At 42.6% G+C, this 25000-nt stretch overlaps 2 protein-coding genes across 2 annotated transcripts in view; one reads left to right on the top strand and one right to left on the bottom strand.

The window, feature by feature from the left end:
- LOC115144843 (voltage-dependent calcium channel subunit alpha-2/delta-4-like) overlaps window positions 1-25000 on the bottom strand; it is a 91041-nt gene that overhangs the window by 5836 nt on the left and 60205 nt on the right. The window contains exons 26-33 of the mRNA XM_065003024.1: window positions 8994-9055; window positions 8538-8552; window positions 8149-8193; window positions 7970-8032; window positions 2733-2803; window positions 2224-2299; window positions 1532-1584; window positions 1331-1386 (exon numbers count right to left, since the gene is read on the bottom strand). Coding sequence (XP_064859096.1) covers window positions 1331-1386; window positions 1532-1584; window positions 2224-2299; window positions 2733-2803; window positions 7970-8032; window positions 8149-8193; window positions 8538-8552; window positions 8994-9055 — 441 coding nt within the window. The remainder of the gene's footprint in view (window positions 1-1330; window positions 1387-1531; window positions 1585-2223; window positions 2300-2732; window positions 2804-7969; window positions 8033-8148; window positions 8194-8537; window positions 8553-8993; window positions 9056-25000) is intronic.
- Window positions 10900-25000, top strand: part of LOC115144814 (leucine-rich repeat and transmembrane domain-containing protein 2-like) — a 23425-nt gene continuing 9324 nt past the window's right edge. Inside the window, exons 1-4 of the mRNA XM_065002734.1 lie at window positions 10900-10963; window positions 15323-15433; window positions 15659-15750; window positions 15865-15945. Of these exons, the coding sequence (XP_064858806.1) occupies window positions 10900-10963; window positions 15323-15433; window positions 15659-15750; window positions 15865-15945 (348 nt within the window). The remainder of the gene's footprint in view (window positions 10964-15322; window positions 15434-15658; window positions 15751-15864; window positions 15946-25000) is intronic.

Here is a 25000-nt window from a genome sequence, read left to right as displayed (position 1 = left end):
GGACATAGTCACTGCTACTACCCGGCTACCACCTGGTACTCTCCCTGCACCTTGAGACTGCTGCCCCATGGACATAGTCACTGCTACTACCCAGCTACCACCTGGTACTCTCCCCTGCACCTTCGAGACTGCTGCCCCATGGACATAGTCACTGCTACTAGCCGGCTACCACCTGGTACTCTCCCTGCACCTTCGAGACTGCTGCCCCATGGACATAGTCACTGCTACTAGCCGGCTACCACCTGGTACTCTCCCCTGCACCTTCGAGACTGCTGCCCCATGGACATAGTCACTGCTACTAGCCGGCTACCACCTGGTACTCTCCCCTGCACCTTCGAGACTGCTGCCCCATGGACATAGTCACTGCTACTACCCGGCTACCACCTGGTACTCTCCCCTGCACCTTTGAGACTGCTGCCCCATGGACATAGTCACTGCTACTACCCAGCTACCACCTGGTACTCTCCCCTGCACCTTCGAGACTGCTGCCCCATGGACATAGTCACTGCTACTAGCCGGCTACCACCTGCTACTCTCCCCTGCACCTTCGAGACTGCTGCCCCATGGACATAGTCACTGCTACTACCCAGCTACCACCTGGTACTCTCCCCTGCACCTTCGAGACTGCTGCCCCATGGACATAGTCACTGCTACTAGCCGGCTACCACCTGGTACTCTCCCCTGCACCTTCGAGACTGCTTCCCCATGGACATAGTCACTGCTACTAGCCGGCTACCACCTGGTACTCTCCCCTGCACCTTCGAGACTGCTGCCCCATGGACATAGTCACTGCTACTAGCCAGCTACCACCTGGTACTCTCCCCTGCACCTTCGAGACTGCTGCCCCATGGACATAGTCACTGCTACTAGCCGGCTACCACCTGGTACTCTGCCCTGCACCTTCAAGACTGCTGCCCAATGGACATAGTCATTGAACACTGGTCACATGAATGATGTTTACATACTGTTTTACCCACTTCATATGTATATAATGTATTCTAGTCAAGTCTCATCCTATATAACTACTGCTGTACACACCCTCTCTATTCATATACTGTCCATACGGTCTATTCACACCATTATTTGTATATATATATTTATATTCCAGTCTCTGACTGCTCCTTCTGATATTTCTTACTTTCTTATTTTTCAGGATTATGTGTGTATTGTTTTATTTTATATTACCAGGTATTGCTGCACTGGTGGAGCATTTTGCTGCACCAATCAATTTAGATTTTATTTGAAGTTGGTGTAGGACTCTACCTCCACAAGTATGTATCCAACCCTCTTTGCAATGGCCTTTGTCACATAAAGTATTGAGAGCATTTACCGTCTACAACGTAATCCGAGTGCCACAGCCCACAGAAGTTGAACTCCAGTAAGAACCTGTACAGAAGCAGAGTTGTTGGGAGAGAAAATGAAGTGTCAAAAACAATTCAGTTCAGTTCAAAACAACATTACACTAGAGTGATGACAAACCATGATGACCATTTTTCATAAACTCAGCCTGAAAAGTGCATCTCAAACTTACATCAACATGTGAGAGAAGAACCATTTAATCACTGCAGCAAGGCCATAGAAAGGCTACAGGAAGGAGAGATAGAGATACAGAGTGAGATATACAGAGAGAGGTAGAGATACAGAGAGAGATACAGAAATACAGAGAGAGATACAGAGAGAGAGATACAGAGAGAGATACAGCGAGAGAGAGATACAGAGAGGGATACAGAGAGAGATACAGAGAGAGAGATACAGAGAGAGAGATACAGAAAGAGAGCGAGCGAGAGAGAGAGCGAAAGAGGAAGCGAGAAAGAGAGAGAGAGAGATACAGAGAGAGAGATACAGAGAGAGAGAGGGAGAGAGAGAGAGATACAGAGAGAGAGAGAGAGAGATACAGAGAGAGGGATACAGAAAGAGAGATACAGAGAGAGAGAAAGTAAGATACAGAGAAAGAGGGAGCGAGAGAAAGAGAGATACACAGAGAGAGATACAGAGAGAGAGAGAGATATAGAGAAAGAGGGAGCGAGAGAGAGAGAGAGAGAGAGAGAGAGAGAGAGAGAGAAAAATGAAAGATAATAAAACATAGGTAACCCAAGTGAAAGAGAACAAGAAGAGAGCATCTGTTAAGTAATTATATTATACAACCAGCAGGCAGCACATAACAAATGTTTCAGCAAATAGTGACTTCTTCAGGGTTAAGAAATATTGATAAACATGACTCACGCTGAGCAGAGGGCGAGCACTACTGGAATGACTGTGTCCTGATCTGCACATTCCCTGGTAGTCATACAACGACACCCTGTTGGACACACAACGATTAGACTTTTACTGCACTGGGCTAATTCAGGGTCACACAGAGTGTTTCTTGGTAGTCTTAAACAAATCTACTTTGAAACAAAAACGTACACACCTCACACACATGGTTATGGGCTTAAGTAAAATAAGACACATGTACCATGTCAGATATAGAGTTGAAATGTATTCAATGTTGAGTTTGCATCCTTATATGACACTTTATATACATCACTGAAGACTGAAATATAGCAAACTGTTTGACGTAGAAACACCAGATTTTCAGCGGCAAAGAAAGTTGATTAATTATGAAATTATGAAGAATATTAATACATTTGACTGCAGGAAAGGGTCTACGAAGTTAGGGATTACATAACCTTGCACAATAGGATCAATCAATGGTATAATATATATATCCATCGTAATGTAGCTCCTCTTACTTCTTGTACATGCCCGACTTAATCAACGCTGCCATCACAGACCCGTCCACTTCCCCAAAGAAACGTCCGACCTGTAGAGACGATGACAGGAGGGGGTTATATTCAGAGGTGACATCATCTAGGTCTACAGAGCCTTCTGACTATACAAGGGATCTCTTTAGCGTCAGAGAGATGGAGCCAGAGGGAGATTGCGTAACACTAATAATAGCCTTCAGTACCTGCTTCAAATCTGCATGACCTAGCACAAACTCCCATAGCAACACCATCAATTAGACACAGCCACAAGAGGCTAAACTTAAGATGCCCTCTTGCTCCTTACAGTATTCTGTACCTCTATGTATTTACCTGTTACTATCATGTACTCTATGTTAGTCGTTTTACACTTCACAGGGTGATACTGTTGTCTGTGAATGAGTGTCACATCTTATTTAACATGACAGAAAGGTTAACCTCATATACAGTACAGTATACACTCCCCTCTATCTGTCTTCTCTTACTGTAGCACATCCCTGTACTCTGAATTATTCAAGGTCACTTTGTTTAAGCCACACTGTCCAAGTTTCCAAGTCATCCTCCCTCCTCTTCCCGTTTCTCTCTAACTGCGGCTGACACTTTATTTCAATCTCAGGGAGAAGGGAAGGAGACGAATTTCCCTGTGGCTTTTTAAGAGATACAGTGTTTGCCGAGTGTCTGTCTCTGTATGTCTGTGTGAGTGTGTGAGTGTGTGAGTCTGTGTGTCTGTGTGTGTGTGTGTGTGTGTTTGCCGAGTGTGAGCTCTGGTCCCTGAAGCCAGAGCCCGGAATGGAACTTGATGCTCTATTTACCTGAAAGAAATGCAGTGAAATAAAAACGCAACAACGTTTCGGTGCAAAACTTGGCAGGCAATGCATCCATCCTAGGACAGGAATCTAATGCAGAACCAAAACAGCAGTGTGTCCTCCATCAAATCTATTACCAACATACTACATGTTGTGTTGTCAGCATCTAGACTTTGTTTCTGCTTAGTCACACTCTAGTACGAGCTATGCACATCAGAAATTCTAAGGAAGTTGGTTATGACCCATTTCTTGAAGGCAGCACTGTACTCCTGCCGTATCCTGAATGATTAAATATTTACAGAGCTCTGCCTTAGCCCAATCCCTCTCTCTGAATTAAAAGGGGGAGCACTTGGTGTTCCCACAAAACTTTGTCAAAGTCCTAACCTCAGCAAAATGTTACGGGGTAGCACTTCATCATCATAATATCTGCTTACTAAGGTTTGCTTTAGTGCCTTACTGAGACATAAAGATATTGAATTAAGAGGGAAAATTTAAATATGTGCATCCTTGGTTTGGCCTGAATAGTCTTAATGTCAGTAAATGTTTTATTTAATCGGGACTGGCAGCGATGCAGTAGGAATACGTATACACTGACAGGCTGAACAAGATGGTGTGTGTGTGTTTGTTTCACTCACCTCCAGCCCACACTCCTCCTTAACCCCAAAGATATATTTTTTTCATTATGAAATTATGACAAATATGAATAACATTCCACCCATGAGGCCAACATATTGTGATTTGGTCATTTGACTGCAGGAAATGATTCATTTAATCTGCAGTTGTTTTTATCAAAGGGGTTTTTAGTAGGCCATGGTAATCCCCGGGTACATGCATGATATAAGATTCCACACTGACTACCTACTATAATGTGTAGTATAACATGGTCTTATAGCCCCCCACGGTCATAGTCTTCAAGTGCATTCTAAGATTTAAGGGCCCAATACCACACTGTTAAACTATGAACACTTATGTTGTGAACACTGCCATGGCCCTTGTCCATTCCACCCCACTAATTCTCAGTAATACGGTTAGTCCAGTCCTCCCTCTGCAGTGAAGTCAAGTTAAGGTGGCGTGGGCTGCTTGGTACCTTTAGCTCCAGTTAGTGATAAGGTGGCTGCATACTGTCTTTAGCCCCAGTTAGTGATAAGGTGGCTGCTTACTGTCTTTAGCTCCAGTTAGTGATAAGGTGGCTGTTTACTGTCTTTAGCCCCAGTTAGTGATAAGGTGGCTGTTTACTGTCTTTAGCCCCAGTTAGTGATAAGGTGGCTGTTTACTGTCTTTAGCCCCAGTTAGTGATAAGGTGGCTGTTTACTGTCTTTAGCCCCAGTTAGTGATAAGGTTGTTTACTGTCTTTGATGATAAGGTGGCTGTTTACTGTCTTTAGCCCCAGTTAGTGATTTGTTTACTGTCTTTAGCACCAGTTAGTGATAAGTTGGCTGTTTACTGTCTTTAGCCCCAGTTAGTGATAAGGTGGCTGTTTACTGTCTTTAGCCCCAGTTAGTGATAAGGTGGCTGTTTACTGTCTTTAGCTCCAGTTAGTGATAAGGTGGCTGTTTACTGTCTTTAGCCCCAGTTAGTGATAAGGTGGCTGCTTACTGTCTTTAGCCCCAGTTAGTGATAAGGTGGCTGCTTACTGTCTTTAGCCCCAGTTAGTGATAAGGTGGCTGTTTACTGTCTTTAGCCCCAGTTAGTGATAAGGTGGCTGTTTACTGTCTTTAGCTCCAGTTAGTGATAAGGTGGCTGTTTACTGTCTTTAGCCCCAGTTAGTGATAAGGTGGCTGTTTACTGTCTTTAGCCCCAGTTAGTGATAAGGTGGCTGTTTACTGTCTTTAGCTCCAGTTAGTGATAAGGTGGCTGTTTACTGTCTTTAGCCCCAGTTAGTGATAAGGTGGCTGTTTACTGTCTTTAGCCCCAGTTAGTGATAAGGTGGCTGTTTACTGTCTTTAGCCCCAGTTAGTGATAAGGTGGCTGTTTACTGTCTTTAGCTCCAGTTAGTGATAAGGTGGCTGTTTACTGTCTTTAGCCCCAGTTAGTGATAAGGTGGCTGTTTACTGTCTTTAGCTCCAGTTAGTGATAAGGTGGCTGTTTACTGTCTTTAGCCCCAGTTAGTGATAAGGTGGCTGTTTACTGTCTTTAGCTCCAGTTAGTGATAAGGTGGCTGTTTACTGTCTTTAGCTCCAGTTAGTGATAAGGTGGCTGCTTACTGTCTTTAGCTCCAGTTAATCAGCCAGTTCTCTGCTAATTCCTGTAAGAGGGATTAGGACCATAAGGGTCCTATGAGTGCTCCAGGTGTTGTTTTGGCCTGTTACTTACTGCCTCACAGTGTCCTCTTCTCTCTCAATTCAGTTAAATTCAACAGACTTTATTGACATGGCAAGTTAAATTAATTACATTGTCAAAGTACACATACTGTATGAAGTGCCTCTATGGCAATTCAGATGGCCGATTGAGGACCTTTACTCTGAAGAATGTGTTTGTTTTCTACGATTGTGTTTTTTTCCCTCTGTTTTGCTTTTCGTAGTGTATTGATATATATATATATATATTTTTGTAATTACAGGGTTCATCTGTAAAAGACCTTGGTCTCAGCATGACTCCCTGTCAAAATAAAGGTACAAAAAAATGGTTGGACTAACAGTTATAAAGTAATACTAATAACAGGCGTAGTAGCAGTGGAAATGATATTAGCATAAACAGCAACTACAGCAATTGTCATGAGAATAATATAAAATGAAAGTAATGTCAGTAGGCTAATTGTAACATGGCTGAGAAGCCACATGGCATGGTATGAAAGACAAAACACAACGCCAAATACTATTGTTACATTGTACTTTTCATTGGCTGTCCCTCAGGTTGTGGCTAGATTACACACAATTGTCTGACAAAACTGCACATTTTGGCTGAAAATAGTCTGGGTAGCCATTTGATTAGATGTTCAGGAGTCTTACGGCTTGGGGGTAGAAGCTGTTTAGAAGCCTCTTGGACCTGGACTTGGCGATACGGTACCGCTTGCTGTGCAGTAGCAGAGAGAACAGTCTATGACTAGGGTGGCTGGAGTCTTTGACAATTTTTAGGGCCTTCCTCTGACACCGCCTGGTATAGAGGTCCTATGCTGGGACGTTCGTACTACCCTCTGTAGTGCCTTGCGGTCAGAGGTTGAGCAGTTACCATACCAGGCAGTGATGCAACCAGTCAGGATGCTCTCAATGGTGCAGCTGTAGAACCTTTTGAGGATCTGAGGACCCATGCCAAATCTTTTCAGTCTCTTGAGGGGGAATAGGTTTTGTCCTGCCCTCTTCACAACTGTCTTGGTGTTCTTGGACCATGTTAGTTTGTTGATGATGTGGACACCAAGGAACTTGAAGCTCACAACCTGCTCCACTGCAGCCCCGTCGATAGAATGGGGGCATGCTCGGTCCTCTTTTTCCTGTATTCCACAATAATCACCTTTGTCTTGATCGCGTTGAGGGAGAGGTTGTTGTCCTGGCACTACACGGCCAGGTCTCTGACCTCCTCCCTCTCGTCGTTGTCGGTGATCAGGCCTACCACTGTTGTGTCTGTAAATTTAATGATGGTGTTGGAGTCGTGCCTGGCCATGCAGTCATGAGTGAACAGGTAGTACAAGAGGGGGCTGAGCACGCACCCCTGAGGATCAGTGTTGAGGATCAGTGTGGCGGATGTGTTGTTACCTACCCTTACCACCTGGGGGTGGCCCGTCAGGAAGTCCAGGATCCAGTTGCAGAGGGAGGGGTTTAGTCCCAGGGTCCTTAGCTTATTGATGAGCTTTGAGATCTGAGTCTTTGACACAGTGTAATGGGAAATGCAGCTCTGTCTCTACCTCTCCCCGGGGGCAGAGTGAGCACAGCCCGTCCTCTCTGGGCAGCCAGGTTTGCCTGTGATGACTGGACTCTATGGGCAGACTGTGCTCACGGAGGCTGTTCTTTCTTTTTCTTCTCCCCCCTCTCTCTGTCACCGCATCTATCTATCTATCTATCTATCTATCTATCTATCTATCTATCTATCTATCTATCTATCTATCTATCTATCTATCTATCTATCTATCTATCTATCTATCTATCTATCTATCTATCATTGTTATGGAGACACCTGTGCTGAACATGCCCTCTAAGAAATGTGTTAAGATGCGACCACCTGACCGTACGTGTATTTACATGGTCAAGCCGACCAGATAGTGATTATATAAATGATCCCTCCCTTGGTCTGCTGATCTGCTTATCAAACGGTTCAACGTGTTCATTAACCACAGTTATCATTCATTACATAACAAAGCATGTATGATGTACTAGACTAAATGTGGGTTACATAAGAGTTGTCAACTGGTGTATCATGGTGGTGTTAGCTGAATGGATTGGTTTGATCTGTTCGGGTCACTGGGTGGTCATGCTGTCAGACCCTTACCTCTGACCTCTCTTTAGAGACTATGATGAAGCCGTTGCTGTCCACAAGGAAACAGTTGACATCCTGGAGGAATAAGAGACAGGACATTAGTTGTAATGGCACTTATTCAATGATGATATTGACATTCATGAATTCAATGGGAACTGACTCAAACACTGCAGAACAGGCTCAGTACTTACAGTGCTCTGGCAGCTGAGAGGGCAGACACCTTCCACGTCAGTACACTGGAGACAGACAGACAGACAGACAGACAGACAGACAGACAGACAGACAGACAGACAGACAGACAGACAGACAGACAGACAGACAGACAGACAGACAGACAGACAGACAGACAGACAGACAGACAGACAGACAGACAGACAGACAGACAGACAGACAGACAGACAGAAAGATTCACTTGAATCATGTGACTGATAGCTGTATATGGATTTGGAACATATTAACCACCATAACAACAAAATAAACATGACTGGTTCAACAGCCAGTCAATATGGTGTGATAACTTCTACACTCTAGAGAGGAGTTCATGTATCAACAGAAAATAAAAAGGTCACTGTTTACGTACGTCTGTGTCAGCGGGCTGTGAGTGGACGTGAGAGACAGAGGTAGACCAGGAGAAAGACAAAGAGACAGAGAGATTATAAGCTATTACCACTTAGCAGATAGTCCTAAATATACATACAGTATGTAGGATAATTTGCTGCTGATCATTTCAGACATTACTTTACGAAAAATGTACCGAACCCTACAAAAATGTCCATTAATTATAATCCACATAATAGTTCATCTTTCCTGTTGCTACAGGATTATTTTCCTGCGGTAGCAAACTGGCTCAAACTAAGATCCTACATCTGTAGTGATGTCACACATTGTGTGTATGTGATCCCTGCGCGGGAACTGATCCTGTGACCTTGACATTGCCATGCTCTTACCAACTGAACCAGAGATGGATTTGTGTCAGTAGTGTGGTATGTTGTTGGGGAGCTGTCTGTGTGTGTCTGTGTGTGTGTTGCTCCCTCACCTGAAAGGCAATGGTCCATAGCCTCTTCTCCAGCATCTCCAAGGACATCTGCACCCCAATGGCTAAAAATAGAACACACACACAGGTCAGTTGAGAGAGGAAACCATGGACTCTGCAAAAACCCTGAAGCCTAATTTACTGTGTCCGTCTGTGAGAGTCTATTGAGAGGCTGGGTGGGTGTGGTGTTGGGCATTATAGTGTGACAGGAAATCAATCAGGCCTTCAGTTAACCTCTATGCAGTTTGCACAGTTAGCACCAGGCTGCTGCTGTTTGCATGAAAAATGCACACTGTGGTACCACTGACGGGCTAGTGTGTTTATTATCTAAGCATAGCAGTGGTGGAAAAGGTACCAAATTGTCATACTTGAGTAAAAGTAAAGATACCTTAATAGAAAATGACTGAAGTAAAAGTAAAAGTCACTCAGTAAAATACTACTTGGGTAAAAGTCTAAAAGTATTTGGTTTAAAATATACTAAGGTATCAAAATTAAATGTAATTACTCAAATATACTTAAGTATCAAAAGTAAAATCATTTAAAATTCCTTTTATTAAGCTAAGCAGATGGCACAATTTTCTTATTTTTTAAATATACCGATAGCCAGAGGCACACTCTCCAACATTCCAACATAATTTACAAACGAAGCATGTGTGTTTAGTGAGTCCACCAGATCAGAGGCAGATGGGATGACCAGGGATGTTCTGTCCTGCTAAGCATTCACAATGTAACGAGTACTTTTGGTTGTCAAGGAAAATGTATGGAGTAAAAAGTACATTTTCTTTCTGAATATAGTGAATAAAAGTAAAAGTAGTCAAACATATAAATAGTAAAGTAAAGAAGAAGTACTTTAAAGTATTTTTACTTGAGTAATTTACACCACAAATGCATAGTCACTTTACAAATGACCTCGAATATCTTGTACCCCTGCACATTGACTCGGTTCCGGTACCCCCTGTACTTAGCCTCGTTATTGTTAAGTCATTGTCTTGAGGTACTTTTTGATTACATTTTTTTTTACTTTCGTTAATTTAGTAAATATTTTCTTAACTCTATTTCTTTAACTGCATTGTTGGTTAAGGACTTGTAAGTTAGCATTTCACAGTAAGGTCTACACTTGTCGTATTCGGCACATGACAAATCAAATTGGATTTGACTTGATTTGATGCGTGTGTCTGGGAAGGGTGAGACTCTGAACACATTTACCAGGCTTTCACATTAGCTTTGTGCTTGTTGATACTTCTGCAGAGTTCTGTGTTGTGAGATACCAATGCTTAATTTCACCAGATGGTTACTTAATTGTCTTGTTAAAATGGTAATTAGCTATTGATTGTCTGATGTTATGCCTATATCGTGTCTCTCTTTGTGTTGTGGATCTCTTTTGACGCAATGCAATTTCTGTGAATAACAGACAATAAAAGTACCATCTAAACTTATCTAACATCATCTAACCTCATCTTATATCATCTAACCTCATCTAAACTCATCTAATATCATCTAACCTCATCTAAACTCATCTAACCTCATCTAATATCATCTTATATCATCTAACCTCATCTAAACATATCTAACCTCATCTAACATCATCTAACATCATCTAACCTCCTCTTATATCATCTAACCTAGTAATTATGCAATTTACTCTAATTTTATGATGGCTCACACACACATGCAGGCAAGTATACTATATATACACAAAAGTATGTGGACATCCCTTCAAATTTGCAGATTCGACTATTTCAGCCACACTCGTTGCTGACAGGTGTATAAAATCGAGCACAGCCATGCAATCTCCATAGTCACAGGTGTATAAAATCGAGCACAGCCATGCATTCTCCATAGACAAACATTGGCAGTAGAATGGCCTTACTGAAGAGCTCAGTGGCTTTCAATGTGGCACCGTCATAGGATGCCACCTTTCCAACAAGTCAGCTCGTCAAATTTCTGCCCCGCTAGAGCTCCCCTGGTCAACTGTAAGTGCTGTTATTGTGTAGTGGAAACATCTAGGAGCAACAACGGCTCAGCTGCAAAGTGGTAGGCCACACAAGCTCACAGAATGGGACCGCCAAGTGCTGAAGCGTGTAGTGCGTAAAAATCATCCGTCCTCGGTTATAACACTTTCTACCGAGCTCAAAACTGCCTCTGGCAGCAACGTCAGCAAAATAAATGTTTGTCGGGAGCTTCATGAAATGGGTGTCCATGACTGAGCAGCTTCACACAAGCCTAATATCACTATGCGCAATACCAAGCATTGGCTGGAGGGGTGTAAAGCTAGCCGCCATTGCAGTGGAAACACGTTCTCTGGAGTCACCATCTGGCAGTCTGACGGACAAATCTGGGTTCGGTGGATGCCAGAAGAACGCTACCTGCCCCAATGCATAGTGCCAACTGTAAAGTTTGGTGGATGAGGAATAATGGTCTGTGGCTGTTTTTCATGATTCGGGCTCGGCCCCTTAGTTCCAGTGAAGGGAAATCTTAATGCTACAGCATTCAATGACATTCTGGAGCATTCTGTGCTTTCAACTTTGTGGCAACAGTTTGGGGAAGGCCCTTTCCTGTTTCAGCATGACAATGCCCCCATGCACAAAGCGAAGTCCATACAGAAATGGTTGGTAGAGATCAGTGTGGAAGAACTTGACTGGCACCTTTGGGAAGAATTGGAGCATCGACTGCGAGCCAGGCCTAAACGCCCAACATCAGTGCCCGACCTCACTAATGCTCTTGTGGCTGAAAGGAAGCAAGTCCCCGCAGAAATGTTCCAACATCTAGTGGAAAGCCTTCCCAGAAAGAGTGGAGGCTGTTATAGCAGCAAAGGGGGGACCAAATCAATATGAATGCCCATGATTTTGGAATGAGATGTTTGACGAGCAGGAGTGTAGTGTCTTTTGGTCATGTGGTGTCGGTACGATGCACACAAACACACCCAGTCTGATCACTCTACTAATGAGTCCTTCTGACCAAAACCATGTCATCTGCAGTCCGGATAAGTAAGGAGGACCACACACACTGACTGATTGACTGACTGAAGGACTGAATTAATGATATTCAACACCAATGACAGGTTGATAACAAAGATACATCTTTAAGCCCCCTCTTGGAGTAGAGTAAGTTGTTGGTGACCTCTAATTGGACAGAACAGAGGAGGAGCCAATCAGAAGACCTATACCTCCCTGTCAGATATTGCCTACCTTTCCAGAAAGACCAATGACACAGTAGAATGAGTCAAGAACAGATTCAGTCTATCTCTTAATGACATGATCCTTATCAGTGGAAGTCAGGCTGCCTGGCTGCCTGGCACGAGCCACTGGTGCAGCAGAGGTGCTTTTATTGTTTTGCAGTTTTGCTGCAGTCAATAGTCTTCCACCAGATGCAAAGCTGAAAGTAATGGAAAAAGAGGCACACACACACCGACCATCACTAGGCATTTTGGGACAAATGCAGTTCAGGGTCCAGGATTTACAACAGCCAATAGAGATACTCTGATCTTCTGTGAGGTACTGAGCTATATCAGCTGATTCCTCCTGCTCTCACAACCTCTCTCTTCTCCCTTCACTTCCACTCTCTCGCCCCTCTCCCGTTCTCTCTCCCCCTCTCCCTCTCTCTCTCCCCCACCTTCTCTCTCTCTCCCCCTCCACCTTTCTCTCTCTCTCTCCCCCTCTCCCCCTCTCTCACTCCTTTCTCTCTCCCCCTCCAATTATCCCTCTCTCTCTCTCTTACTCCCCACCTTTCCCTTTCTCCCCATTTCTCTCTCTCTCTCTCCCTCTTCCCATTTATCTCTCTCTCTATTTCTCTCTTCCTCTCAACCTTTCCCTCCCTCTAATCCCCTCTCCCCCTCTTCCCCTTTCCCCATTCTCTCTCTCCTGCTCTCCCTCTCCTCCCCCTCCCTCTCTCTCCTTCTTTCTCTCTCCCCATTCCCTCTCTCGCCCTCCTGCTCTCCCTCACCCCATTCTCTCTCTCTCTCTCCCTCCTGCTCTCCCTCTCCCCTCGCTCTCTCTCTCTCCCTCCCTCCCCTCTTCCCCTTTCTCCCCTCTCTCTCTCTCCTCATTTTATCTCCCCATTCTCTCTTTCTCTCCCTCCTGCTCTCCCTCTCCCTCATTCTCCCTCTCTCTCTCTCCTGCTCTCTCGCTCTCTTCTCCCCTCTCTCCCTCCCCCTTCTCTCCCCACTCTTCCCCTTTCTCTCTCTCCCTCTCTCTCCTGCTCTCCCTACTCGCTCCCTCTCCCTCTCCTCCTGCTCTCCCTCCTCGCTCCCTCTCCCTCTCCCCTCCCCCCTCGCTTCCCCCTCTCCATCCCCTCTCGCTCTCTCTCTCTGTATCTCTCTCGCTCTCTCATTCAGTGTGAGAGCTTACACAGCTGCACCACACTGTTACTCTCTTTGTCAAACCAAGCTTCATGCTCACACACACACACACACACACACACACACACACACACACACACACACACACACACACACACACACACACACACACACACACACACACAAACCTCTGGACAGTAGTGTTCTCCAACTACCAGGAAAGCACAGTCGGTAAGAGGACCTGAGAGGAGAGGAGAGGAGAGGGAAGAGAGAGAGAGACCGCCCTGAGAGGCAGAGAGAAGGAGGAAGCAGAGGAGAAGACAGGAGTTTAAGAGCATGTGTTTGTTCCCTTGGGACCCCAGCATCCAGGATACACAGAGATACAACAGGAACCAGGACCTTTCTCCAAACACCTCCGTTAGCAGCAACATCAGATGAAGCATATTGTTTTTTTTCCACACAGGGAGGATAAAAGATACTACTGAAGCACTTTTCTTATTTAAGAGCTAGAGCACTTTGGAGACTGAAACATCACCAGATGGTGAGTAATGCACTGGCTGTGTGAGAGAGCAAGAGCGAGAGCGCGAGAGCGAGAGAGCGAGAGTGAGAGCAAGAGCGAGAGAGTGTGCTGCTGCTCTGTGTGTGTAGAAGTATCTGTTGTTAGGGAGGTTTTCCCTTTCTCTATGCTTCTTCTGAAAGAATATTCCAGCTACTAGGCTAATGCATTGAGTCAGGTAAGTCATTTTTTATTTTTTTCACTGTTTTCCCCTCATTCCAGTACAATTATCAGAATTAACTAATCCATAAACTTTTGGGAGCAAAACACAACCAAGGGAAATTGTCCTTGTTCAAGCTGCAGTGAGGTACAGTAGCATTGCAATGCAGGTAGTGTGTACTGGGATGAAAAGAGGAACTGTTGGGCTTTATAAAATGTAAAAGACTACAGACATCTAGTAGTTAGTAGCTGAATAACCTTTTATATAAACTCTGAATACAGACATCTAGTAGTTAGTAGCTGAATGACCTTTTATATAAACTCTGAATACAGACATCTAGTAGTTAGTAGCTGAATAACCTTTTATATAAACTCTGAATACAGACATCTAGTAGTTAGTAGCTGAATAACCTTTTATATAAACTCTGAATACAGACATCTAGTAGTTAGTAGCTGAATTACCTTTTATATAAACTCTGAATACAGACATCTAGTAGTTAGTAGCTGAATAACCTTTTATATAAACTCTGAATACAGACATCTAGTAGTTAGTAGCTGAATAACCTTTTATATAAACTCTGAATACAGACATCTAGTAGTTAGTAGCTGAATAACCTTATATATAAACTCTGCATCTAGTATCCGGGTGTATATTATAATAATGTTTACTATAAGGTAGTAAAATAATATAACATAAATGGTCATGTTCTATAGATACACACTGTATAGCCTTCTTTATAGTACATCGACACTTGGTTTTGTGGTCTAACAACAACAACACAGTTTAGGATGAGAAATCATGTAGAATAAATTACGTATTATAAATTTAGAGAGTGAGTTCACACTGGGGCCTATGTGTGGTTTTATGTGTGGTTTTATGTGTTCTGTGTGTGGTTTTATGTGTTCTGTGTGTGGTTTTATGTGTTCTGTGTGTGGTTTTATGTATTCTGTGTGTGGTTTTATGTGTTCTGTGTGTGGTTTTATGTATTCTGTGTGTGGTTTTATGTGTTCTGTGTGTGGTTTTATGTGTTCTGTGTGTGGTTTTATGTGTTCTGTGTGTGGTTTTATGTGTTCTGTGTGTGGTTTTATGTATTCTGTGTGTAGTTTTATGTGTTCTGTGTGTGGTTTTATGTATTCTGTGTGTAGTTTTATGTGTTCTGTGTGTGGTTTTATGTGTTCTGTGTGTGGTTTTATGTGTTCTGTGTGTGGTTTTAAGTGTTCTATGTGTGGTTTTATGTGTTCTACGTGTGGTTTTTGTGTTCTACGTGTGGTTTTATGTGTTCTATGTGTGGTTTTATGTGTTCTGTGTGTGGTTTTAAGTGTTCTATGTGTGGTTTTATGTGTTCTATGTGTGGTTTTATGTGTTCTACGTGTGGTTTTATGTGTTCTACGTGTGGTTTTATGTGTTCTATGTGTGGTTTTATGTGTTCTGTGTGTGGTTTTAAGTGTTCTATGTGTGGTTTTATGTGTTCTATGTGTGGTTTTATGTGTTCTACGTGTGGTTTTATGTGTTCTATGTGTGGTTTTATGTGTTCTGTGTGTGGTTTTAAGTGTTCTATGTGTGGTTTTATGTGTTCTATGTGTGGTTTTATGTGTTCTACGTGTGGTTTTATGTGTTCTATGTGTGGTTTTATGTGTTCTGTGTGTGGTTTTAAGTGTTCTATGTGTGGTTTTATGTGTTCTATGTGTGGTTTTATGTGTTCTACGTGTGGTTTTATGTGTTCTACGTGTGGTTTTATGTGTTCTATGTGTGGTTCTGTGTTCTGTGTGGTTCTATGTGTTCTATGTGTGGGTTTTGTGTGTAGTTTTATGTTTTATGTGTTCTGTGTGATTTTGTGTGTTCTACATGTGGTTCTGTGTAGTTTTATGTGTTCTATGTGTTCGATGTGTGGTTTTATGTGTTCTATGTGTTGTTCTATATGTTCTATACCGATGACGTGGATGTCAATTAAGGCATCCCCACACACCTCTCTGATTCAGAGGGGTTAGGTTAAATGCGGAAGACACATTTCAGTTGAATGCATTCAGTTGTCCAACTGACTAGGTATCCCCCTTTCCCTTCCTTTCTATGTGTTATGTGTTGTGTTATTCTATGTGTTCTGAGTTATTTTATGTGTTCTGTGTTATTTTATGTGTTCTGTGTTATTTTATGTTTTCTATGTGTTGTTCTACACCATATATACAAACGTATGTGGACACCACATCAAATGAGTGGATTTGACTATTTCAGCCACACCCGTTGCTGACAGGTGTATAAAATCGAGCACACTGCCATGCAATCTCCATAGACAAACATTGGTAGTGGAATGGCCCGTACTGAAGAGCTCAGTGACTTTCAACGTGGCACCGTCATAGGACGCCACCTTTCCAACAAGTCAGTTTGTCAAATGTCTGCCCTGCTAGAGCTGCCCCGGTCAACTTTAAGTGCTGTTATTGTGAAGTGAAAACATCTAGGAGCACCAACGGCTCAGCCGCAAAGTGGTAGGCCACACAAGCTCACAGAAAGGGGCCGCTGAGTGCTGAAGCCCTTAGTGCGTAAACATCGCCTGTCCTCGGTTGCATCACTCACTACCGAGTTCCAAACTGCCTCTGGAAGCAACGTCAGCACAATAACTGTTCGTCAGGAGCTTCATGAAATTAGTTTCCATTGCCGAGCAGCTGCCCACAAGCCTAAGATCACCATGCGCAATGCCAAGCATCAGCTGAAGTGATATAAAATTTACCGTCATTGGACTCTGGAGCAGTGGAAATTCGTTCTCTGGAGTGATGAATCACGATTCACCATCTAGCAGTCCGACGGACGAATCTTGGTTTGGTGGAAGCATAGTGCATAGTGCCAACTGTAAAGTTTGGTGGAGGAGGAATAATGGTCTGGGGCAGTTGTTCATGGTTCGGGCTAGGTCTCTTGGTTCCATTGAAGGGAAATCTTAACTCTACAGCATACAATGACATTCTAGATGATTCTGTGCTTCCAACTTTGTGGCAACAGTTTGGGAAGGACCTTTCCTGTTTCAGCATGACAATGCCCCTGTGCACGAAGCAAGGTCCATACAAAAATGGTTTGTCGAGAACTTGACTTGCCTGCACAGAGCCCTGACCACAACCCCATCGAACACCTTTGGAATGAATTGGAACGCCGACTGTGAACCAGGCCTAATCGCCCAACATCAGTGCCCGACCTCACTGATGCTCTTGTGGCTGAATGGAAGCAAGTCCCCGCAGCAATGTCCCATCATCTAGTGGAAAGCCTTCCCAGAAGAGTGGAGGCTGTTATAGCAGCAAAGGGGGGACCAACTCCTTATTACAGTTTTTTTTCTGATTACTTAGGCACTATCTTTGAAACTATAGGCCATTTTTGCAAAACTCTACACACTAACCACAAAACCTTACACTAAACATGATAAATCTCTTGCAAAAGCAAACAATTCTTGCAAAACTCTTCAAACTCTTAAAACAAATTGTGTTTTTGCGTCAATACAGTACACACAAACCATCATTTGAATAAGTACACAAAGCACCAACTAGGCACTGATGGTAAAAATGAAAAACACTTGTGGCTTTTTCTTTTTCTGTGTGCAGGGCACAGCAGTTTGAAAAAAAATGTTGTCATACATGTAGTAAACACACAGGTATCCAAATGTGTAAAGTATGGAAGTGTTTTCCGAACATAACACACAGTCAACACAAATAAGGGGAAAACATATATATTTTTTCAAAATGTTCTAACACTCCTCAAACAACAAAAGCGCAGTAGAAGAAAAAAACATTTGTGGTAGAAAAAAACAAAACAAAAAAAAACGAGGCTACATCTCATCCTTCGTGGGTCTGGCCATAAGACTTCATCCACATCACATGCCATGTTGTCTTGACGAAGGTAGGGTGGAAAGTATCACCTGGAGTGCCGTATCCAGGCCTGGCATGACTCCTGATCGATGTCTCCACAAGCCTCCTCCATTGCCTGTAGAAGGGGATTGGTGGGGCTGGCGATCATACACCTTCCAACGCCATGCAGAGAAGAATTCTTCAATAGGATTCCAGAAAGGAGAGTATAGGGGAGATTTGAGTGCGATGAAAAGTGGGTGACCTGTGAACCAATTGCGGCCCACAGCAGCCCGGTGGAAACTAACATTGTCCCAGATGATAACGTACCTGGGCTGCTCTGGCCCCTGGTCATTAGGGATTAGTCTGTTGTGGAGGGGGTCCAGAAATGTGATAATGTGTGCAGTGTTGTATGGGCCTGTTGTATGGGCATGATGGTGAAGGACGCCATTTTGACTAATAGCCGCACACATTGTTATGTTGCCACCACGTTGTTCCGGGACGTTGATGATGGCAAAGTGTCTGATGATATTTCTGCCGTGGCCCCTTGTTTTTGCAAGGTCGAAACCTGCCTGTTCCACATATATTAGCTCATGATGCACTGCATCTGCTTCTAGCTCCATGACTCTCTGAAAGAGACCAGACAAAACAATGTAGCACAGTAGGAAAAGACAGGGATCAGTCAATATGATGTAGCACCATACACTTCTAGATCCAGTACCAATGATAGGATAGTATAGCTTACCTGCACATATTCATATCTCAGTTGTTTTACACGGTCTGAGTCTCTTTCGAAGGGGACTCTGTACAGCTGCTTCATCCTAATTCTATTGTGTTTCAGTAGAAGAGACAGTGCAGAGAGACTCACTCTGTTTCAGTAGGTTCTTTTTTTTTTTTTAGGTTCAACAGGATTCCATGTGTTATTTTATAGTTTTGATGTCTTAACTATTATTCGACGATGTAAAAAATAGTAAAAATAAAGAAAAATCCTTGAATGAGTAGGTGTTCTAAAACTTTTGACTGGTAGTGTACGTGTTGTTCTATGTCTTGTTCTATGTGTTTTACGTGTTGCTCTACAGGGGCTTGCGAAAGTATTCACACCCATTAGCATTTTTCCTATTTTGTTGCCTTACAACCTGGAATTAAAATAGATTTTGGAGGGGTTTATATCATTTGATTTACACAACATGCCTACCACTTTGAAGATGCAAAATATTTTTTATTGCAAAACAAACAAGAAAGACAAAAAACTGAAAACTTGGGCGTGCATAACTATTCACCCCCCCCGAAGTCAATACTTTGTATAGCCACCTTTTGCAGCAATTGCAGCTGCAAGTCTCCTGGGGTATGTCTCTACAAGTGAGGCAAATCTAGCCACTGAGATTTTTGCGCCATCCATCATTCCTCCAATTCTGACCAGTTTTCCCAGTTCCTGCCGATTTTTAATTAAATTTTTTATTTCACCTTTATTTAACCAGGTAGACTAGTTGAGAACAAGTTCTCATTTACAACTGCGACCTGGCCAAGATAAAGCATAGCAGTGTGAACAGACAACAACACAAAGTTACACATGGAGTAAACAATAAACAAGTCAATAACACAGTAGAAAAAAGAAAAAAAGAGTCTATATACATTGTGTGCAAAAGGCATGAGGAGGTAGGCAAATAATTACAATTTAGCAGATTAACACTGGAGTGATAAATGATCAAATGGTGGGTGCAGGCAGCGAACGGTTGAAAAGCATGCATTTGGTTTTACTAGCGTTTAAGAGCAGTTGGAGGCCACGGAAGGAGTGTTGTATGATGAAAAACATCCCCACAGCATGATGCTGCCACCACCATGCTTCACTGTGGGGATGAGGTTCTCAGGGTGATGAGAGGTGTTGGGTTTGCGCCAGACATAGCGTTTTCCTTGATGGCCTAAGAGCTAAATTGTAGTCTCATCTGACCAGAGTACCTTTTTCCATATGTTAACCTTTCTAGAGCAGGCGTTCCGCTAGCGGAACCCCTCGACAACATTCCACTGAAAAGGCAGCGCAAAATTCATTTTTTGTTGTTGTTGAAATATGTAACTTTCACACATTAACCAGTCCAATACAGCAAATGAAAGATAAACATCTTTAATCAACCCATCGTGTCCGATTTCAAAAATGCTTTACCAGGAAAGCACAACATATGATTATGTTGGGTCATAGCCAAGTCAAAAAAAATCACACAGCCATTTTTCCAGCTAAAGAGAGGAGTCACAAAAATCAGAAATATAGATAAAATGAATCACTAACCTTTGATGATCTTTATCAGATGACACTCATAGGACATCATGTTACACAAGACATGTATGTTTTGTTCGATAATGTGCATATTTATATCCAAAAATCTCAGTTTACATTGGCGCGTTACGTGCAGTAATGTTTTGATTCCAAAACATCCGGTGATCTAGCAGAAATACTCATAATAAACAGTGATAAAAGATAGAAGTGTTATTCACTGAATTAAAGATAGACTTCTCCTTAACGCCACCGCTGTGTCAGATTTAAAAAAAACAACTTTACCTTAAAAAGCATAATCTGAGAACGGCGCTCAGAGCCCAATCCAGCCAGAGAAATATCCACCATTTTGGAGTCAACAAAAGTTAGAAATAACACCATAAATATTCACTTACCTTTGATGATCTCCATCAGAAGGCACTCCCAGGAATCCCAGTTCGACAATAAATGACTGATTTGTTCCATAAAGTTCCATAAAGTCCATCATTTACGTCCAAATAGCCACTTGTTGTTAGCGTGTTCAGCCCACTAATTCATCTTCATGAGGCGCAAGCACTTCGTCCAGACAAAAACTCAAAAAGTTCCATTACAGGTCGTAGAAACAAGTCAAACGATGTATGGAATCAATCGTTAGGATGTTTTTAACATAAAACATCAATAATGTTCCAACCGGAGAATTCCTATGTCTGAAGAAAAGCACTGGAACGAGAGGTAACTCTGTCGGGAGTGCGCGTCACAAGCCTGAGACACTGCCAGACCACTGACTCAAACAGGTCTCATGAGCCCCTCCTTTATAGTAGAACCCTCATTCAAGTCTCTAAAGACGGTTGACATCTAGTGGAAGCCGTAGGAAGTGCAACGTTATCCATATCCCACTGTGTATTCGGTAGGCCAAGCTTAGAAAAACTACAAACCTCAGATGCCCCACTTCCTGGTTGGATTTTTCTCAGGTTTTCACCTTCCATATGAGTTCTGTTATACTCACAGACATCATTCAAACAGTTTTAGAAACTTCAGAGTGTTTTCTATCCAATACTAATAATAATATGCATACATTAGCATCTGGGACAGAGTAGGAGGTAGTTCATTCTGGGCACGCTATTAAGGGATTCTCTCACATGCCTTTTGGCGAACACCAAATGTGTTTGCTTATTTTCTTCTTTAAGCAATGGCTTTTTTTCTGGCCACTATTCCATAAAGCCCAGCTCTGTGGAGTGTATGGCTTAAAGTGGTCCTATGGACAGATGCTCCAATCGCCGCTGTGGAGCTTTGCAGCTCCTTCAGGGTTATCTTTGGTCTCTTTGTTGCCTCTGATTAATGCCCTCCTTCCCTGGTCTGTGAGTTTTGGTGGGCGGCCCCTCTTGGCAGGTTTGTCATTATGCCATACTGTATGTCGTGGTAATTTCCTGTATTACTAAACATTGAGAGAGCAAACCACACACAAGTCAGAGTTATATTATAAAGTCCATCTTTAATTATATATGAGCTTCACCATAGCCCTGTGACTCTCAGATGAATTCAGTGTCTATAAATGAATTCTCTGAGAGTGCTTACAAAACAATTCTTTGTATCATTTATAGCCAAGACACACCCATCTCAACTCACATGACGAAACACAGATCTCAGGAACAGTTCACAAAGAACCCTTTACTTGAAAGAGGAGTATCCCATAGATAGATAGTATTAGATATAAATTATCGTTCAGTTTGCTCTCTTAGACGAGGTTCTACTTCTCGTTCATAGTACCAAAACATTACCTCATCCAATGGCATATATCAATTGTCAATTCTAGATACTCCCATCTCAAATACACTCCCTCCTGGACAAGCTCACGGAGACAGTGAGCCTCTTAGGTCATATACTAGGTCAAGATAAGGGCAACCTCAGAGGGGACATACAATAGTTACAGACACATTCCCATAAGAAGACAAGCCTCCATTCTGTCCTCCTCCCCTTCTGATATTCTTCATAGCATCACATGGTTTAACAGGTTTGACATATGAAGACAAGTCTGACCTCTCCCCTCTCTCAAGTCTGACCTCTCCCCTCTCTGGGCCCCAAGTAACCTTTTCCCACATAAGCATATTTATGAAAATTGATAAAACATCTTATTTATCAATGTTACCTAACTAATTCTGATACGACACATTCTTTCCATTTTTTAATAATGGATTTAATGGTGCTCCGTGGGATGTTCAAAGTTTCAGATATTTTTTATAACCCAACCCTGATCTGTACTTCTCCACAACATTGTCCCTGACCTGTTTGGAGAGCTCCTTGGTCTACATGGTGCCGCTTGCTTGGTGGTGCCCCTTGTTTAGTGGTGTTGCAGACTCCATGGCCTTTCAGAACAGGTGTATATATACTGAGATCATGTGACAGGTCATGTGACACTTAGATTGCACACAGGTGGACTAATTACTTCTGAAGGTAATTGGTTGCACCAGATCTTATTTAGGGGCTTCATAGCAAAGGGGGGTGAATAAATATGTACACACCACTTTTCTTTTTTCAATATTTTTTTGAAACAAGTAATTTTTTAAATTTCACTTCACCAATTTGGAAAATTTTGTGTATGTCCATTCCCTGAAATCCAACTAAAAATCAATTTAAATTCGAGGTTGCAATTCAACAAAATAGGAAAAACACCAAGGGGGATGAATACTTTTGCAAGGCACCGAATGTGTTCTATGTGTTCCACCGCCACACAAGCAGCCATCTGGAATCATAACAAGCATCTGTCCTGCAGTCTAAACCCTGCTGCCATGGAGGATTGAGACCTGTGTCCTAATCTGGGGCAGGAATAACTGCTCATTTACCATCAATGAGTGGGAGGCAGAGGGAGGCCTAATCCAATGTGATCTGTGTGATGGTGCACTTGATGGTACCAAGCTGTCAATGCAGCTCGCAACGCCATCGTTTGTAATTAAACACTTGGTATAATGTGGGATACTTTGATACTCTGCACCTCCAGTTGGAGCTGTTGCATATGCAGATGCAGTTAGATGCAAACATTGCATTTTACATTGGAGTGCAATGGAGCAAAATGTTCCCTTTTCACTTTTCAGAACTGGTTGAATGACTATTTGTACCCTGTAGGCACCAGCAATTTACCTGTGAGGTAAATTAGACATACACGAAAATCACCTGCCTCCAACCATATTAATTTGAATTTTGTATAATTTAGTCCAGGCCATTTTTTGCCTTTCAAGTGAAAAATTTCAGTTCAGATGTTTTTTTTTTTTAATCCTCTAAATCAAAAATAAATACCTATGTGTAAACCCCAAAGGTTTCAATTTCAACTTATTTTTAGAAGAAATAGTGAATCATGTAAGGATGCCAAAACACTTAATTGTGTCTGTATAGACTACCATATTTGTCCCAACACTTACGCATCTATCTATCATCCTTTTGTGGCAAGTCTGTACTAAATTATGCATGCTAGCTTGTTATTGTTATCCCCCCCAATAGCTTCGCTCATCAGCTGAAAGTGTAATTCAATGAGGCAGCCCCCCACTGGAATGAACTCCCAAGTGCTTCAATCACTTTGATTTGACTACTGTACTGGACCTAAAAAAGTAGGGCAGAGACAAGGAGAAGTAGAAGCTGACTGAGGGACGGAATGAGAAGTGCTCTGATGTGGGAGGGAGAGAGAGAGGGAGGGAGTGTGTGTGTGTGTGTATAAGCGTGTGAGTTTGTGTGTGAGTGTGTGTGTGTGCGCAAGTTTGTGTGTGTGTGTGTGTGTTTGAGTGTGTGAGCGAGTTTGTGTATGAATCTTTGTGTTTGTGTGAGTGTGTGTGTGTGTGTGTGTGTGTGTGTGTGTGTGTGTGTGTGTGTGTGTGTGTGTGTGTGTAAGCGTGTGCGTTTGTGTATGAGTGTGTGTGTGTGTGTGTGTGAGTGTGTGTGTGTGTGATACGTAAATGGCAGGAGTGTGGCCAGAGGCTTCTGTTCAAAGCCATATCCATAGAAAATGAGGTACCTCCCCTAAATCTGAGTGTTCCCTCTTCTATACATGTCCTTGGCTTAGGGCAGTGTGTGTGTTTGTGTTTATGTATTTGTGTTCCCTACTACACAAGAGTCTGACCTAAATGTAATACTCTCAGTTTAAGTTAAAATATTACAGTTTAGTTGATTCTATTGCACACGTGCTTGCATATTCATACTGACATTTCACTTGGTGTCAAGATGTTACATTTCCACAAATTCCTATGTAGCCGTGGAAATTAAATAAAAGCTCTCAAAAGGCCTTATATCAGATATCCCCACTTCATCTTCTGTAACTTCCTTGGTGCTGGACCTCTGACAGACAGGTCAGGGTAATCTTCTCAGGACCCCAGCACTAATTGAGGAATGAGGATTACCTCATCCTCTTAAGGCTGGTTAGTTAAGCTGCTGCTGCACTGGCTCCAGACCAGACAGTGACAGAACGTTGTGGATCAACTGACTCCAAATCAGATGTACTCATCATGCCCCTGATTAAACAGGACAAGCACAGCACACCTCACAGCTCATACAGAGAAACCGAAAAACACCCTCCCCTATACACTAATATAACCAAACACACCTAAAACTGAGAAACAGAAGCAAGCACACTTCATATTGAGAATCAGAAGCAAGCACACTTCATATATCTAAAACTAAAACTATTGTAGTAAGTAGTTGTCTCAAACAATAGTTGAACAGTTTTGAAAAAAAATGAAGAAGAGAGAGATCTTATTGTATTTTTAAAAAACATTCATTTAGCTAGCGAATGCAGATCACTAGTTTACCCCACTCAAACACCCAGCTCAAACAGAGAGGGATGCTATAACTCTTCCAAGTCAAGGTAAGCTTTTGGTTTTATTGATTTATTGTCACAGGGGCCTCCCGGCGTAACTGCTAAACTGCTTGCTGACTATACACTGTACTGCATT

Source organism: Oncorhynchus nerka, linkage group LG17 (genome assembly GCF_034236695.1).
Source record: "Oncorhynchus nerka isolate Pitt River linkage group LG17, Oner_Uvic_2.0, whole genome shotgun sequence".
Taxonomy (NCBI): Eukaryota; Metazoa; Chordata; class Actinopteri; order Salmoniformes; family Salmonidae; genus Oncorhynchus; species Oncorhynchus nerka.
Note: the sequence above shows the minus strand (reverse complement) of the source record. Positions and strands in the feature narration are given on the sequence as shown.